Genomic DNA, 17,397 nt, shown 5'->3' with positions numbered 1-17,397 from the left:
GTTGTCCTTACTTACTTGTAAAGGGATCCTCATTTTCTCCCTCTCCCCTTGGTCTTTAAATTTTCTTTATTTTTCTGCATTATTGAATAGTTTCTTGGTTTATCAAGGATTCGTTAGGAGAATGATCCTAGCTCTTGATGTGCTCATGGACGACCTCGACCCGCTGTCGCTAATTTGTTTTATTTATCCATTATTGTATTCGACTTAATATTAGGAGACAAAAGTGTTCATACCACTTAGGAGCGCGAACGAGCTCGGACGGAAATATGCACTGCAGAGCTATTAGCTGGCTCACTAATCGATCGAACCCGTGGCTCGCCAGCACTGGTTTAAGTCCTTCAGGGCTCTATCGTTGCAATATAATTGTACAAGTCCTCATGCTATAACCTGTAAATAGTTGTCCATCTTTACTTGTAAAAGGATATATGATCTCTCGCCTAGTTACTCAAATCAATAGCTTCTCTTAATCTCCATGCAATTTCTCTTATACTTTACTACTTGTCTATCTACTGATAACTTTACTCCGTCGGTGATTCTAGTAGCTCCGATTAAATTATATCATAATCGCACTCATACTCAAACCGAACTCACCTAGATTTGTTTGCTTTACCTTCACTTGTGTCATATATCTCTTACTTAGGTGTTTTCCTTCATCACCTAGCGACCAATCTACTAGTAAATCAAATTTAAAACAAGATTAAATCATGATATATAAGTATTCTTTATTCACCTACAAATTTAAGTGTACCAAATTCATAGTTAACTCTCTTTCTTTTTCAAAATCTAGAAAGTGGTGTCCCAATAAATAAAAGTAAAATCAAAAAACAGGAAAGAAAAGATAGCCCCACGCAGCAGCTACAGTAGCAGTAGGATCAGCTTTTAGCCACCCAAGCCCCAAACTAACTGAAACTGTCAGTTTACAAAATTCCCAAAGTACCCTTTAAGCACCTTCTTTCCCTGCAAAATGCGCACACAGTAGAATTTCTGTGAAATTATTTGACATCACCTCTCTTTCCTCTGCTCTATTCAATGTGATAGCATGTTTCTCACTTCACCCCCTCTGCATTAACTACATTTACTACTTTGCCACTGTTCACCTCCTCCTCCTTATCCCAACAACAACAACAAATATTAAACTCTCCCTCTCTCTCTCTCTTTGTTGTTTTTCAAATTTCGTGAACTTCGAAGTTCTTTTATTTTTTATTTTTTTGTTTTGCTTCTTCTTGAATCCACAGGTTTCCTGTGTTTTCATGTGTCTGTTTTCTTACAAATTTTGTCGGTTTTTGGGTTATTCTAATGTGACGTTAGTATTTGTTTAAGTATTTAAGATTCTTCCCTATATAAAGTATTGTTTTGGGTTGAGTGAAAGGGCTATACTTTTCAAATGGTATACATATTTCGATGTATACGTATGGGAATTTGCTCATGTTGACTGTTGCGCTTCTTCTCTTTGTATATACTACAACAAAAGGTATGTTTTCTTTTTTTTTTTTTTCTTTGTATTTTTCCGTTGTCAAGTGTTTATAGGTGAAAAGGGGAAATGGGGTTTTGATTTTGTTTATTTTTGAGCTTATTGTCTCAGTTTAAAGGCACTACATTGTACTTCATTGATCATTTTGTATTTGTTTGATATCTCTCTAAATGTTTGCGATATGTGTTTTTTAATTATTTTGAATACCCTTTTAGGGACTTTACACTGTTGCTTTAGTTTGATTCTTTAGTTCATTGTGAAGCAATAGAAAAGACTTAATTTTTATTCTCTGTTCTAGGTAAATACTGCAGCATTGTTTGCTGGGCCATTTGAAAAATCTTCTGCGGTGTAACGGCTTTGATAATTTTTGAGTGATGGATGGGAGGCGACATTCCGTTGATGTTCCCATATCGAAAACACTGGTTGCACTTAGAAGAGTGAAGTCACTTAGGGATCCAAGCACGAATTCAATTAGCAAGTACTCTACAATGGTTGATAAGTTGAATTGGGAAACACATTCAAGTAATGCTATTACTTTAGGATTTGAGAATAGACAAGAAGTGCGCTACGATGAGGATAGTAGTGCGTTGAGGAATAATGGTTTCGTTTTGTATGCCAACCGGGAGGAATATGCAGGGGATCAGTTGGTTTCACCTCAAATGGAGCCTTGGAATGGTAATGTTGAAATGTCTAACGTACGCCAAACAAATGAGGTACAAAGAGGAAATAAATCAGCAAGTAAAAGGTTAGGTCATCCTCACAGCCGCAGGGATGAAGGAATGATAATGACTGGTACAACGCCTTCCAATGCGTGGGAGGAGGGCAATGGTTCAAGTAAAGAATCAAATGAAGGTGCAGTGCAGGCGAAAGATGTAGTTCATTACGCAACAAAAAGGCATTGCAGACAGAAAAAACATACTAGATCATCTAGAACAGCAGCTGGTGATGTCTTGAGTCGTGTAGGTAGTCCTTACTTTTCGGTAAGTGATGCTCCAATTGAAAGTTCAAACCATGCCATTTCACTGTACGGTAATGAAGATGTTGACAATGTGGATTCTGATCATGGTGGATGTGGAATTAGCTCCTGCTGGTTAGGCACCCCCAAGTTTAGGGGATCAAGTCCTCTTACAAATATGGAAGAGCGACCACTTCTGTCTGCAGGAATAGGCGAGACACTCTTAGCACTACAAAGAAGAAGCTTGACACGAGATAACAATGGAGTTGCTTCACATTCAGAAAGTCCTAGAAATCTCAGTCAAAAATTCAGGCCAAAATCATTCAGTGAAATGGTTGGACAGAATGTGGTCTCAAGGTCTCTGCTGAATGCAATCTCGAGTGGGCGGATAAATTCATTCTACCTGTTTCATGGTCCTCGTGGTACGGGAAAAACATGCGCATCAAGAATATTTGCAGCCGCATTAAATTGTCTTTCTTCTGATGCCGAGAGACCATGTGGCGTGTGCAGGGATTGTGTTCTCTATTTCTCAGGAAGAAGCAGGGATGTTAGAGAAGTAGATTCCTTGAAAATCAATAAAATGGAGAGAATTAGAATGCTTATCAAGAATGCAGTGACACCTCCAGTTTCATCCAAATTTAAGATTTTTATATTTGATGAGTGCCACTTATTGCGAGAGGAAACATGGACAAGCATTTTAAATCACCTGGAAGAACTGTCTCGGCATGTGATCTTCATAATGATCACCCCTGACCTTGATAAGCTGCCTCGTGGCGCAGTGTCACGGTCCCAGAAGTACCATTTTTCCAAAATAAAAGAAGTCGATATTTCAAAAAGGTTGCATGAAATTTGTGAGGTTGAAGGAATCGATTTTAATCAGGATGCTTTGGATTTCATTGCTTGTAAATCAAATGGTTCACTTCGAGATGGAGAGATAATGCTTGAGCAGCTAAGTTTGCTTGGGAAAAGAATAACAATGCCATTAGTCTATGAGCTAGTAGGTGTTGATTCATGACTTTCTTGTGTTTCTTTTTCTATATCCTAGTTTTATAAAAGCAACGAGAATTGATGATGTCCATTTATCTTCTCCGCAGATCGGAGCTGTCTCTGATGATGAGTTGCTGGAGTTGCTGCATCTGGCATTGTCATCTGACACTTTGAATACCGTTAAAAGAGCCAGAGAGCTAATGAGATCGAGAATAGACCCCATGCAATTGGTATCACAGCTGGCAAATCTAATAATGGACATTCTTGCTGGAAAATGTCAAAGAAGTGCTTGTGAAGTCGAAGACAGGCTATTCAGCCGACACATTTGTAAGTACAGGGTTCTTTTGTCATTTGTCCTTTTATATGTTGCATAGCATATTTGGCCAAATTTTATGTCCTTGATTCTGCATGTTGCAAATCAAGATTTTTTGGATGATGACTTATTACTCCAGTGGTATCAGCTGGGATCAGTGGCCACTGATGGAGTGTTCTAGCTCCAATCATTTTTAATGTTCCTTGTGGCTTCTTAGTTTGGTTTAGATTATTAGCTTTCAGAAACTACTTCAGTTTTCAAGATTTTGTGATGAAAATGGACATTTATCTTGCAAGTGCCATATTCATTCAGTGTTAAATTAATGTGTCCATCCAAAATCATCTGGCAAATTGTGTGGTCATCTAGACGGTTAGTAAAAAATATTTTCATGGAGAGCTCAAGCTAATTACATTCTATCCCATTATGAAAATTCAAATGACCAGATAGTCTACTTCTTGACCAAAATCCTTTTTGGTCGACCACTTGCCGTCTTTATACTACTTTTGGGAATTTAGCGGAGAAAATTGTTAAATAAGTGAGGATTAGGTGATCTTCTTTAGTTCTATCCATTTTCATTTTAATTCCAGAGTTTAATCTTTGTTTTGCTGTTTAATTCATCTTTCTTTTTCCCTATTATCTGATAATTCTTAGCTCTCACTCATCTGTACTTTATGTGATGATGTTCTTTCATTAGACAATAGGTAAAAAACTAAAATTCGAACTGTTTGACTCGACTTTGTTGTTCTGAAAATTTTAGTTTTTCGTTGTCTTGGAAGTCTGTTATATCTTAAAGATTGCATTTTTATTACTGTATATCATAGCTGAAGCTGAGAAACAGCAACTTAGTCATGCCCTCAAAGTACTCTCTGAGACTGAAAAACAATTGAGGATGTCAAAAAATCAAACAACGTGGCTGACAGCTGCGCTTCTACAGTTAAACTCAGTGGGTTCTTCAGTCAATGCCAAAGATGGAAGTTTGTGCTTGAGAACGGTATATGAACAAGGTGGGGGTTATTTGCATAAAACTCTCCTATACTTCTCCTTGTTTGGGACAAGGCTAATTTTCATGTTCATCAAGTTCATTGCAGTGGAATTTTGTTTATGTTGTGTCAGATCCTGATGGTCATCCTTGTAGTACATCGTCAACAAGTGAGAGTTTGAAGCACCTTACAAGTTGTGCTTGTGAAAGCATGGAATCTTGCAAAAGGGGAATGCAGGATGATAAAGAGACTCTGGCTTCTATATGGTATAGAGCAACTGAAATGTGTGAATCGAATTCCCTTGCAAACTTTTTGAGAAGAGGGAAGTTATCATCAATTTGTCTTAAGCAAGGTAGCAGTTCCTTGCTTTACATATTTATTGCATTATATCTTCAGCTTTTCCATCTCTGTGAATACATAGGTCTCGAGATACTTGATTACATTCTTTTCTTCAATCTAATGTATAATTTTACCCGCTCGTGTATCCTATTTTGGTAAATCCTGAGCTCTGCAAACCTCCTTCAATCCAAAGAATTTGAATAGGGGACTACTTTTGAGTTGGACCTCCATGATGCTTTTCTGGAACAGAATATGATGAAATTTATATCTTTAAGATATGGATCAAGTTTGTCCTTCTATCCTCATTATTCCGACGGATAAACTCCCAGGGTACCAAATGTGATTTCCATGGGTAATGAGTCCTATTTCTTTTCTGTTTTCTGTCCTTTTAACAGCATATTTTTAAGCTCTTGGCACCTTTAAACCTCTACTCACCTAAATCTCGTCGTTTTGTGTAAATCTGTTTGACCATAAATCTTGAGTCCACGGACGGGACAGTAGAGATGTATTAGGACAAAAAGCATAGTTTGAGTTCAACATTTTGTTCCTCTTATTGTCCAACTTCATAATGTTAAAATACTTATTACCAGCAAACCAGATGCTTTCTTAGTTTATTGAATGTTGCCTTGCACAATTCAACTTTTATATTTCCATGATGAATATGTTTCAATCCATGGTCCAGGTCTGGCTATTGCTGAACTGGAGTTCTATTGCCCCAAAGACATATCAAAGGCCGAGAAATCATGGAAACCCATTGCAAATGCACTTCAGCGAACATTATGTTGCAATGTGGAGATCAGAATTAATCTTGTACCCGGCTGGTTCCCCAAAAAGTATTCCAGGGTGAAAAGGCTTTCTTATAGACTTTTCAATTGTTCGCTCGGTAAACCACATTCCAAGATGGAACGCTTAAGTGAGGCATCAGAGAACTCTGATTCTGCTTCTAAAAGAGTTATAATGGTGGACAAAGTTGTTGAAACGTGTTCCTCTGAGTGTTTATCTCAAAACTCTCAAATATGTGGTAGAGAAATTATGACCATAAGAAACAGTGATGGAAATGCACTAAGCATTGGATCAGATACACCTCAGATATTGTTGACAGATGGTTCCCTGCAAACACCTCAGTTAGAATCTGATTGTTTGAAAGAGAGAAGTACTTGCAAATGCCGGGATTTATTTACCATTGAGTCGGAGCAAAAATCAAGCTGTTTTCCTAGAACAGTAGGACTTCTAAAGAGATCAAGGTCATCGAATGCTTCTCATATGACCTTTTCGATTACCCAACCACAAAGCAATTTGGTTTTATCCATTCCCAACAAGACACCTTGTCAAAGCCACATTCCTTGCAGCAGTTTAAATGATCACTCTTCTGGGAATCTAGATTTGTAAGTATCTTATATCTCAAAATGATTTTTCCCAATCTCTCTTCTTAATACAAGTTCTGTGCTAATCCTATTAGTGATCTCAATTTTTAGTTTGATTTTACATGAATGTGAAGCCCATAACGAATGTTTCCAAATTCATTTTTAGTTTGGTAATGGACCGATATAATATGGTATACCACAAGATATGGCCGGATCTAGAACTGTAGCAGTGCCTGATTGATAAACCACTTCCGACTGCCTAACTGTTCCGTGCATATATCTTTCTTTGAATTGAACTTTTATTTTATTTTTTTGGTCAAGGAATGTCACTTTTTAGGTCCCATATTATTTCCTTGTTTCCCAACACTAAATTTAAAGCTACAATGTCACACTTCTTCGGTGGTAGCGGTATGGACTGCGTACATCTTACCCTCCCCAGATCCCACGCCGTGGGAATACACTGGGTTTGTTGTTGTTGTTGTTATAATGTCACACTTCTCTTTTTCAACAGTTCCAAGGAGTCAAGGTCGCGTTATTGGAGAACTGCGCTGTTACCCTTCAGGAAGGTAGCCGTGGTACCTTATTATTTTTAAGGTTGTGTAGATGCATGCTTGCACCAAATTGTTCCTTCTGAAAGGACATTCTTTTGGCTTAACCATTTTGATTTCTTTGCTATTTACATTGCTTATAAGTTAACATCTCCATACATCCAAAAGTTCGGACTACCTAACCGATAATGCTTGATAATGCAGGCTTTGCAGCTGAGACATCAGCATGATAATCCGCCCCAAGAATGGATCCTACCTTATTCTGCAGCAAACTAGCAACTGAAAATATAACATAAACATTGAAAACAAATGAGAGTGCAAGATAGCTTTCATGATTTAAGTAAGCATTTTTTGTTACATTTGGCACTAACAGAAGAAGTTCACCTACATGGTCCCTCTCCAGAGAAAATGTTGAATTAACTTGGTGTATATACAGCATGAAGATATCTTGGTCTCCTCTACTATGTTGCTGGATTTAAGCTATGGTTTCTGTGGCCTATAAAGCTAATGTTTATTTCTTTTTTGGCTCATTTTACATTTAGCTTCTTGTCTTTTGTTTTGTTGGGCCAAAAAATTTTGTGGACTGAAATCCATAGGTGCTCTCTTTTTTTTCCTTGGTAACTAATAAATCTATAAGTAATACTATAAAGTTAGTGGTCCATGGATTTTTGTTATGTGTCATTTTTTCTAAATATTTTTGGTTCAACTATTTAGGTCCCTCTGTTAAGTGTCCTTAGGAATTACATTACAAGTACAACTAATTCACGTGAAGACAATTTGTGACCCACTTTTTAGTTGTTTTATTCTTTTGGTGATTAAGGGCAAAATGGAGTCTGTTTTACGTCAATTTTAAAGTGTTTCAAAATATCTTAATTGTCCTTTTCAAATTATTTTTGAAAATGAATAAAAACTGTTAGGTATAATACTATAATATAGAATTTTGTTACTTACTAGAAGTTGTATATTCCTTGTTTCAAAACAAGTATCCTTGTAGCAAAAGAAGTTTTGTCTCAAAATAGTTATTCTTATAGTGAAAGAAGTTTATCTCATAATAATTGGTTATTGTTTTCTATGATGCCTCTTTATTAATTTAGTTAAAAGTGCTCTATTTTTAAAGTATCTGATAATAAGTATGATTAATCCAAAATGATATTTAATATTTATTATTATTTTTAATGAATTAAGACGATAATTATTTTGAAACGAAGTGAATATATAAAAACCACGATTATACCTTGTTGGACACGGCACGACATTAAACGTTTTGTGAAGTAATTTTTAGTTTGGTAAAGTTTTATAAAAGGTCATTATAACATCAATGCAAACTAAAACTAAAAACATAAGCCAATTGTTTTTGCTTTTTATTATTACAATACATCCTAGATTTTCTCCGATAATACTTATGTTTTTCCTGTACGGCAAGCATGATTACGTAATTTATTTATAGTTTTTATTACTTACAAATATTAATATTTCCGATTTGACCGCTTCCCCTAAGATTTTCTTACTATTTTCATTTTGTTTTCTTCCTTCTAATAAGGAAAAAACATTCCTGCCAAATGGCTTTAAAATTTAATACCAAGTTATATAATATACGAACTAGAGGCTAACCAAGGAACATTCTAGTTTAAAATATTAAAGCCTAAGGAGTTCTTGACACAAAAAAATATCTCCATTGACTATAATTTAATTATAGTACAAAACTTTCATTCAACTTGATATCAAATATGTAAAGAAGGTTTTTTTTTTTATTTTTTTTAGTATATGTATAAATTGAAAAAAAGAATTCACCTTGAAGGAATCTAGTGGCTTCTCATTGACAACCTGGGCCCACACATTCCACACTCACTCTCTCTTCCCCTTTAAACAGTCATCCAATAACCCAAAACGCACCGACTCCTTTTTCTCTCTCTAAAATCCCACCTCCTTTCATGGCTTCTCGCCGGAAAATCAAGATTCCCCGCCGGGAAATCAAGAATCCGGTTCACATTCTTGTTTAAAGGGGTTAGGAGCAAAAATACAAAAGGGGTTTTTGATTTCTAATCTTTTTGATTTAATGGCGGTGTTTTTAAGGTTTATTTTTTGTGTTCTATTCTATGCTTTGTTTGGAGTGAGTAATTATTCAGCTGTCTCGGAGCCTGTACAGGACAAGCAAGCTCTCCTTGCTTTTCTATCTCAGATCCGACATGCTAATCGGGTCCAATGGAATAATTCTACTTCAGTATGTACTTGGTTTGGCGTTGAATGTGACTCCAACAATTCGTTTGTTTATTCACTTAGACTTCCTGCTGTGGGTCTCGTTGGTCAAATTCCTTCTAACAGTTTAGGCCGGCTGGGCCAACTTAGAGTTCTCAGTCTTCATAATAATCGTCTTTCTGGTTCTATTCCTTCGGATTTTTCTAATCTTAAGCTTCTTCGTAGTCTGTATTTAAAGAGTAATGGGTTTTCCGGCGAGTTTCCGAGGAGTTTACCCGGGTTGACCCGGTTAAACAGGCTGGATCTTTCGTCGAATAACTTTACTGGAGATATCCCTTTCTCCATCAACAATTTGACCCATTTGACTGGACTTTTCTTGCAGAATAATAGCTTTACTGGTATTCTACCCAGTATTAATCCACCAGGTTTAGTGGATTTCAGTGTGGCGAATAATCAGCTTAATGGGTCAATTCCAACAGCGCTTTCGAAATTTCCAGCTTCCTCGTTTGCTGGTAATATTGATTTATGTGGTGGCCCATTGCTGCCATGTACCCCATTCTTTCCTTCTCCTTCACCCTCACCTTCGTCAGAGCCAAAAATCGCTCCGTCGAGGAAGAAGTCGAAGAAGCTTTCTACAGCTGCCATTGTTGGAATAGCTGTAGGTTCCGCCATTGGGTTTCTACTACTGTTGTTGCTCCTTTTCATCTGCCTACGTCGAAGGCAAAAGGCGACATCGAAAGAACAGAAGCCTCCGGTAGCATCAAGAGCCGCGGGGGCGGTAGCTGGGGCAGCTGGAGAAGCGGGGACATCATCGTCAAAAGACGATTTAACAGGTGGTTCAGCTGAAGGGGAGAGGAACAAGCTTGTATTCTTTGATGGAGGTGGATATAGTTTTGATCTTGAAGATTTGTTGAGAGCTTCTGCTGAGGTACTAGGAAAAGGAAGTGTTGGAACAAGCTACAAGGCTGTTCTTGAAGAAGGTACTACTGTTGTAGTGAAAAGGCTTAAGGATGTTGTGGTTCCTAGAAGAGAATTCGAACAACAACTGGAGATATTGGGGAGTATGAAACATGAAAATGTGCTACCTTTGAGAGCATTTTACTACTCTAAAGATGAGAAGTTATTGGTCTCTGATTACATGCCTGCTGGAAGTTTATCTGCTCTTCTTCATGGTATGCTTAATCCATGGTTCATTCTTCTTCTCTACGTTGCTTGGACTCTTCAAAAATGTTGACGGATGTGTGTGGAATACTCCAAAATAGTGCATTTTGGATAATCCAACATGGGTGCGGCCACAATTTTTAAGAGTCGAAGCAACATAACAGTTAAAGAAACTTAATTTTGTTCTTTTTATTGTTTCATTTTGCTTTATTATATTTTTCTGCATTCTATTTCTGCTGTTTTCATATTATATTTTCCTGCATTCTATGTCTGCTGTTTCTGAAAATCCAGCATCTCAAATTTGCAGTTCTAAACACTTGAGTCCATTCTTTCCCTCAAAGTCTTGAACATTAATGGCAATAAAGATAGCAGCATTTACTAATCTTTAGCTAGATTTTAGGGACCTTCTTATGATTCTTGAAAAAGTCTTTTAAGGGTTAGGTGGGTTATGGTCAAGAAAAAAAAAGATTGAATTTTTATTTTGTTTTGTTTCTTTTTTTTTTTGAAAGAGTGGATGAGGCTTCAATCTATACACGTGCAGATCATGTACACATTGTAACCATAGTTTTACAGCACTTCTGAACTGGCATTGCATTATTGTTTCTCTCAATTATTGAAGTTTGGTACCACTTAGTTTAGTTTTTTTTTAATCCTTTATTCAGAATATGTGAGTACATTTATTACCAAGCCAGGCGCAAATTGCGCATTTTGTTCCCATTATTCCTAAAGATACAACAACATTCTTTCAGAGAAAATGGAACAATGGCATTTGTTAGACTTGTTATTACTCTTTCACTCGATCTTAAACATGTTACGTGAAAAGTTTGAAATTAAAGAGTTGTCAGGAAAAAAAGGGCACACTTTTTGAAACGAACTAAATAGAAGAGTAAAACGAAAGATGGAGTATTACTTTTTTAGTACTTCTAGTTATCTTTTATGAAACTAACGTTACAATGCAACAGACCACCATGATTCCCTACCGACATACCTTACTTTATAAATGATGAAATGAATTAAAAATTGGAAAAAGAATACTTCTTTCTTTTCTTGTCCAAGATGTACCTTTTATTTTGCTACATTGCTTGTGCCTATGCCCCAAAAAATGTGTGTTTTCCCTAATTACTCCAACTATTCCATGCATGGTTGGTTACTAATTTTGCCCAAGTCAACAAACTTCATGTACAGTTGTAGTTAGATATATTTTATACAGGGGGGAGGGAATAACAAAGTGTTGGGGAGTTGGTATATCAAATATACTAATTAAGTATCAATAATAGCATTTGGTTTTCAAACCCCACAATTTTCAAATCATGATGTTAGTAGTAATTGTTGTAGCCAAAACCTTACTTATTAGACTTAAAAAAGCATACATTACTTTGGCTTTAAGCTATTTGGTGGTTATAACTGTCTTGATTATTATTCATCTAATCTTGATTCTTTTGCTTTACTTTATTCATCATTGGTTCTTGCTGTCCCCCATTTTTCTTCTTTTGCTGAAATAACGTGCTGCTTTACTCTATTGTCCATTGATTCTTGCTGTCACCCATTTCCTTCTTTTGTTGGTTGAATAAAAAAGTACTAAAGAAAAGCTAATATTAGACTATGTCCTCTTGAAAAACTCAACTGCTTTGATTTGGATCCAATTTGTTGACTGAAATATACAGAAAGACTATTGATTTGCATTCACATTGGTTTGTTACGATATCAACATACCCCGTGTAATCCCACTAGCATTATCCGAGAAGAGTAGGATGTATGCAGACCTTACCTCCACGGCACCTACCTTTGGTTGTCGTTGGTTTATCGTCTAAGTAAAATGTTATACTTTGGTTAGTTCTTGTAGGTAGTAGAGGATGGCATTGCTCTGATGTTTAATTTGTTTGATTCTTGTAGGTAGTAGAGGATCAGGTCGTACGCCACTCGACTGGGATAGTCGAATGAGAATAGTGTTAGGTGCTGCAAGAGGCATTGCATACCTCCATATTTCAGGAAAACTTGTCCACGGAAACATCAAGGCTTCCAATGTTCTCCTTAAACAAGATAACCAAGATGCATGTGTATCCGACTACGGATTGAACCCTCTTTTCTCCACCTCAGCACCGGTTAACCACCGTGTTGCAGGATATCGTGCACCGGAGGTTCTTGAAACGCGAAAAGTCACATTTAAATCCGACGTGTATAGCTTTGGAGTGTTAATATTGGAGCTCTTAACGGGGAAATCTCCTAACCAAGCTTCACTCGGTGAAGAAGGCATCGATTTGCCTAGATGGGTCCAAAGCGTTGTAAGAGAAGAATGGACCGCGGAGGTGTTTGATGTTGAGCTAATGCGATATCATAACGTGGAAGAAGAGATGGTACAACTACTGCAAATAGGTATGGCGTGTGTTGCTACCGTGCCTGACCAACGTCCTGCCATGGCAGAGGTAGTTAGGATGATCGAAGAAATGAATCGAGGTGATACAGATGATGGTCTTCGACAATCCTCCGACGACCCCTCAAAAGGTTCCGAAGGCCAAACACCTCAAGAGTCTAGAGGTTCACCTCATGGTATTACACCATAGAATTTATAAAAATGGATGGCGCCATTTGTCTAAAGTAAATTGTACTGTTAGATGCTTAGGGGGTGTTTGGGGGGGCCAGCTATTTGTCTTTATTTTTTTTTTCTTTTCTCGATATTATTTTGAGAAAATTTGTGCAATTATTTTTACAGGTAGTAATTGAGAAATTTGAATATTTCAGTGACAGTGTGATGGAATCAGTCAGTTGTTTAAAAAAAAATCATCTGATTCTTTTGGTATAAAAAGTTGTCTAGCAATTGGAGTCTTCTTTGCTCTTTGATGTTATACGTCCAAATTCCAATAGTTTAATAGTATGTATTTGCCAACTAGCAATTCAAATGGTTACATCTTATAATTCTAAGAATTTGTGAGAGGCACCAATATTTTATACTATATTTTCATTAAAGATTAGGTGGATTTGGTCTGACTTCAGGGTGTTAAACCACATGCAATTCATGGACTTTATATTAAAAAAAATTAGACGTTATTTGCCAGTGGGTCCAGCAATTATCAATTTGTTAGTACTTGTGCGTGCGTTTTAATTTACTTCTTTTGTTTTGATTTCATTTTGTTGTCTTGTTTTGTTTTTATGTAGACCTTAAAAAAAAAATCAGACTCATAAATTAAAGGTAGGATGCACTAATTTTTTTTTTAAATGTAGTAATTTAGAACATTAAAAAGTAAAATACACTTTTTTAATGAAGCGGAGTGTTTATTAATTAAGAGCTCTCATATCCAGAAGTTGAAGGTGGTGAAAATGAGGATGTTGCGTTGGATGTGTGGACTTACTAGGGGAGATAGGGTAAAGAATGAGGCTATTTGAGAGAAGGTGGGTGTGGTTTCGACGGAGGATAAGTTGTGAGAAATGAGGTTGAGATGGTTTGAGCATATGATGAGGAGTGGCATTGATGCTCCAATTCGTAGGTGTGAGAGGTTAGTTTTGGATGGTTTCAGGCAGAGTAGAGGTAGGTCGAAGAAATACTAGAGGGAGGTGATTAGACGAGATCTGAATCAGTTACAGCTTACTAAAGACATGACCTAAATAGGAAGTTTTGGAAAACATGAATTAGGTTAGAGGGATAGGATGGGTGGGTAGGTGCGGGGGGCGTAGCTAGTGGCAGGAGTGCTTTGGTGTAGCCTTGCTAGTAAGAGAGGGTTGGGGTGAGGGGGTGTTCTCCTGGTTGATAGTGTAGGGACTGAGGGTTTATCGGAAATAGCCTCTCTACTTTTTTGGAGGTAGTAGTATGGACTGCATACTTTTTACCTTCTCCAGATCCCATAAAATACGGTGGTATGCTATTATTGTAGTAATTTAATACATGGCATGTAAAAAAAAAAAAGTTATAAAATAACCTTCTGGACCCCTGTACTATGTCGGTTTTATAAGTTGAACACTTCTACTTACATGGTTGTCATCTGAACCCTTCAACTCAATAAAATTCAATATTTTAAACCCTTTGACCGTTGACTTAATTTATGTGGCATTAAAAGTGCTGACTAGGCTAAAACGCGTGTAGTCACGCGCATATGAGAGAGTGAGGCAAATTTTTCAGCTTTTTAAATTTAAACATAATTTTAAAAATTTTACTTTTTCAAAAAAACAATTTAACATTTTTTCAGCTTTTTAATTTTAGAAATATTTTTAACAATTTTAAAAATAATATTTTTAAAAAATAAAATAAAATAAACCCTCCCCTCCCCCAGCCCCGTCCAACACCCCACCGCCTCCCTACCGTCCCCCCACCCCATCCACCAGTCCAGTCCACCACCCCAATTTTCGCCATGCATACGTCCATCGCTGTTCCCCACCCCATCCACCACCCTTCCCGTCCCCCACCCTGTTCCCTCGTTCTCTACCCTCTCCTCACCCCCCACCCCGTCTTTCACCCTCCCTAAGCAACACAACCACCACCACACTAGCGTTCTGCGTCCCCCCCACCCCCCACCCCACTGCAGCATCACAAAAATTATAGAATTAATTCAAAAAAAAAATTCAAATTTCATTTTCATTTCAATTTTACCATGGAATCATAATCTACTAACAGAATCTCAAAGACATAAGTTACTCTTAATTTAACTGATCAGCCAAATTTAAGAAAAGAATACAGCCAAAGATGTTTATTACTTTACCATGGAGTCATCTGCTAACAAAAAAAAAAATCTAAAATTTCACATCAAATAATTAAAATATTCAATATATAAAATGGGTATTATGAATCTTGAATTCATATGAATTTTTTTTTATAAAATCTAATAATTTTAATTGAATTTTTTGATTCATTAGAAGTAGAATAAAGAAAAGAAGAGAAACATAATAGAAGAAAAGAAGAAGAGAAGAGAAAGAGAGTAGAAACAGAAGAAGAAAGAGAGAGAGAGAGCAGAATCGGAGAAAGAGAAAGAAAAGGGGAGGAGAGAGAAGAGAGGAAGAAGGTGGGGGGGGGAGGATTGTTTTTATTTATTTATTTATTTTAATATTTAATATTTTTATATATAAAAATAATGTGGAAGATGACATGACAGCTGACGTGGCGGGAGTGTATTACATTCACCAAAAAAGTGTTTAAAATATTACTTTTTCGTGGGTTCAGGGATCCAGATAACAAATATATAAGTAGAGATGTCCAACTTACAAAATCGACATAGTATAAGGGTCCAAAAGATTATTCTATCATTTAAAAATTACCTCAAAAATAAAAAAAATTAAATCGATTGAATAAATAAATTCAAAGAAACTGTAAAACTAAGTTAAAAGAGCAACAATATGAAACAGAGAGCAAAAACAATAAAAAAACAACAGAAGATTTCTTATTCTTTCAAATACTCCCTCCACTTTAACTTGTCCCATTTTAACATGACGCCCTAAATAAAAAAATAATTATTGATATAAAAATTATTGATAAAAAATAATTATTAATTCTTTAATATTTATTTATTTATTTATGTGTCTCTTAATGTTAAAATAATACTAATTATTAAGAATAGAATTGAATTTTTTTTAAATTATCTATTGACATTTTTAACAAGCTAACTATTTTGAGATAAGATTTTCTAAAGCAAACATATCAAGTATTCACTAGGTAATGATGAGAATCATTGCATCCACATAATATACTTTACTATAACAAAAGAGTAGTAGTACTAATTATGGTAATTTTGATGGAACCTAAGCTGACTTTTCTTTTTAATTTTTTGACAAACCCAAGTTGACTGACTGGTGAATGATTGCTTCCATTTTCTTAAGGATGACACGACTATATAGCTTTAGCAATTAACATCATCACTTGAGTAAACTAATTTACCCAATTACATACACCATTTTAAAACCTAATGTTTTCTCCGTCTCAATTTCTTTAATATTATACTATTTGATTAGATAAAAAATTTAAAAAGAAAAGAAAAATTAAATTTGTGATTTAAGATTTCTTTTTAGAATAAATTGTGGAAAAAGTGTGTCACGATGAAAGGAACAGTAATTATCACTTAAATACCATCAAAGGATGTGGTGCAGCGAATGAGGTTGCTCTGCCTTTAACCAGAGATCTCGGGCAGGGACGGATCTATTAAGACCTGTGGGGATGGCACGCCATCCGCAAAGTTCGACGAAAATACTGTATATATAGCTGTATATATATAAGAATATAGTTATATATTAAATCTGTCATCCAATAACAAAGTGTTATCTAGTGTGGGTGGCAGAGTAGTATCCTCAAGGTCGTGTGTTCAAACTTGGATAGCAACATTTGTTTTTTAATTTTTTTTTTTTGGTTAATAATTGTTTCATTAAAACAAGGCAACAACACTTTACTTAATAAAGGCGTCTTACCAGTTAACTTTTATAGAAAAGTAATGTTATCTTTTGACTTCTTTTTATTTAATTGTTTAAAAAGTTAAAAGGTTTAATAAAATATCTCTCATTAAAATAAACAAAAAACCCTATTTGGCTATTTCCAATTCCAAATCAGAGCAAATCAAAATGCTCTCTTGTTCTTGACTGTTGAGGTTTGCTGCTGCTGCTAGCCTGCTCTGCTTGCTCTCCCTCTGGTTGCTTCTTAATCTTGCCATCTTTGTAAGTTGTTTTGAAAAATTATTTTGTTTCTCTTTCTTGAGCTTAGAAATTTAAATTTGGAATTATCTTGATTTAGGAGAAAGTATTCTAATTTTTTGAATTGAGATGGAGAATTTTTTCAAGAAGGTTAATTATTCTCAATCAAGTTCTAGTAATGTCAATGTCCATCGTTCTTATCTTATAAATAACCTCGATTTGGGTTCACTTAAAGCCGATTCGTGGGAAAGAAGACCTATTTTTGATAATGATCCTCGAATACGAGATGAAGTGAGGAAATATTATATTAAAAAAGGGTCTTGTCAACCTATCTTGAAACCATATCTTTCAAGTGAAATAGGAGGTAGAATGCATCAATTTGCTTCAAGTTGGTTTAAAGGTTCACATTCGACTTGGTTGGGGTATAGTGTGGAGGAAGATGTCGCATATTGTCTTTGTTGTTATTTGTTCAAAAATGAATTT

The 17,397-nt window shown here is 35.9% G+C and overlaps 2 protein-coding genes across 4 annotated transcripts; both read left to right on the top strand.

The window, feature by feature from the left end:
• The first annotated feature begins 675 nt into the window (after positions 1-675).
• On the top strand, positions 676-7,475 carry LOC107862633 (protein STICHEL-like 2). 3 transcript variants are annotated; one of them, XM_016708264.2, is made up of 8 exons: positions 828-1,471; positions 1,770-3,423; positions 3,521-3,740; positions 4,548-4,730; positions 4,840-5,058; positions 5,728-6,430; positions 6,921-7,003; positions 7,162-7,475. In XM_016708264.2, the coding sequence occupies exons 2-7, from the start codon at positions 1,846-1,848 to the stop codon at positions 7,000-7,002; spliced, it is 2,985 nt and encodes a 994-aa protein (XP_016563750.2). In that variant the 5' UTR covers positions 828-1,471; positions 1,770-1,845; the 3' UTR covers position 7,003; positions 7,162-7,475. The 3 variants fall into 3 exon arrangements, with proteins under 3 accessions (XP_016563751.2, XP_016563750.2, XP_016563749.2); XM_016708263.2 differs by having other exon boundaries at positions 831-1,471; positions 6,921-6,975; XM_016708265.2 differs by lacking the exon at positions 6,921-7,003 and having other exon boundaries at positions 676-1,471.
• An 828-nt stretch (positions 7,476-8,303) lies between these two features.
• On the top strand, positions 8,304-13,129 carry LOC107862634 (probable inactive receptor kinase At2g26730). Its single transcript, XM_016708266.2, has 2 exons — positions 8,304-10,325; positions 12,208-13,129. The coding sequence occupies exons 1-2, from the start codon at positions 9,014-9,016 to the stop codon at positions 12,873-12,875; spliced, it is 1,980 nt and encodes a 659-aa protein (XP_016563752.1). The 5' UTR covers positions 8,304-9,013; the 3' UTR covers positions 12,876-13,129.
• The last annotated feature ends 4,268 nt before the right edge of the window (positions 13,130-17,397 follow it).

The sequence above is a fragment of the Capsicum annuum genome, chromosome 3, assembly GCF_002878395.1.
Source record: "Capsicum annuum cultivar UCD-10X-F1 chromosome 3, UCD10Xv1.1, whole genome shotgun sequence".
Classification (NCBI taxonomy): Eukaryota; Viridiplantae; Streptophyta; class Magnoliopsida; order Solanales; family Solanaceae; genus Capsicum; species Capsicum annuum.
Note: the sequence above shows the minus strand (reverse complement) of the source record. Positions and strands in the feature narration are given on the sequence as shown.

Coding starts and splice junctions, on each gene's coding strand:
- LOC107862633 (XM_016708263.2), top strand. CDS start 1,846: ATGGATGGGAGGCGACATTCCGTTGATGTTCCCATATCGAAAACACTG. Junction 5,059..5,727: donor ATCAATTTGTCTTAAGCAAG/GTAGCAGTTCCT, acceptor TCCATGGTCCAG/GTCTGGCTATTGCTGAACTG. Junction 6,976..7,161: donor CGCTGTTACCCTTCAGGAAG/GTAGCCGTGGTA, acceptor TTGATAATGCAG/GCTTTGCAGCTGAGACATCA.
- LOC107862634 (XM_016708266.2), top strand. CDS start 9,014: ATGGCGGTGTTTTTAAGGTTTATTTTTTGTGTTCTATTCTATGCTTTG. Junction 10,326..12,207: donor TTTATCTGCTCTTCTTCATG/GTATGCTTAATC, acceptor TGATTCTTGTAG/GTAGTAGAGGATCAGGTCGT.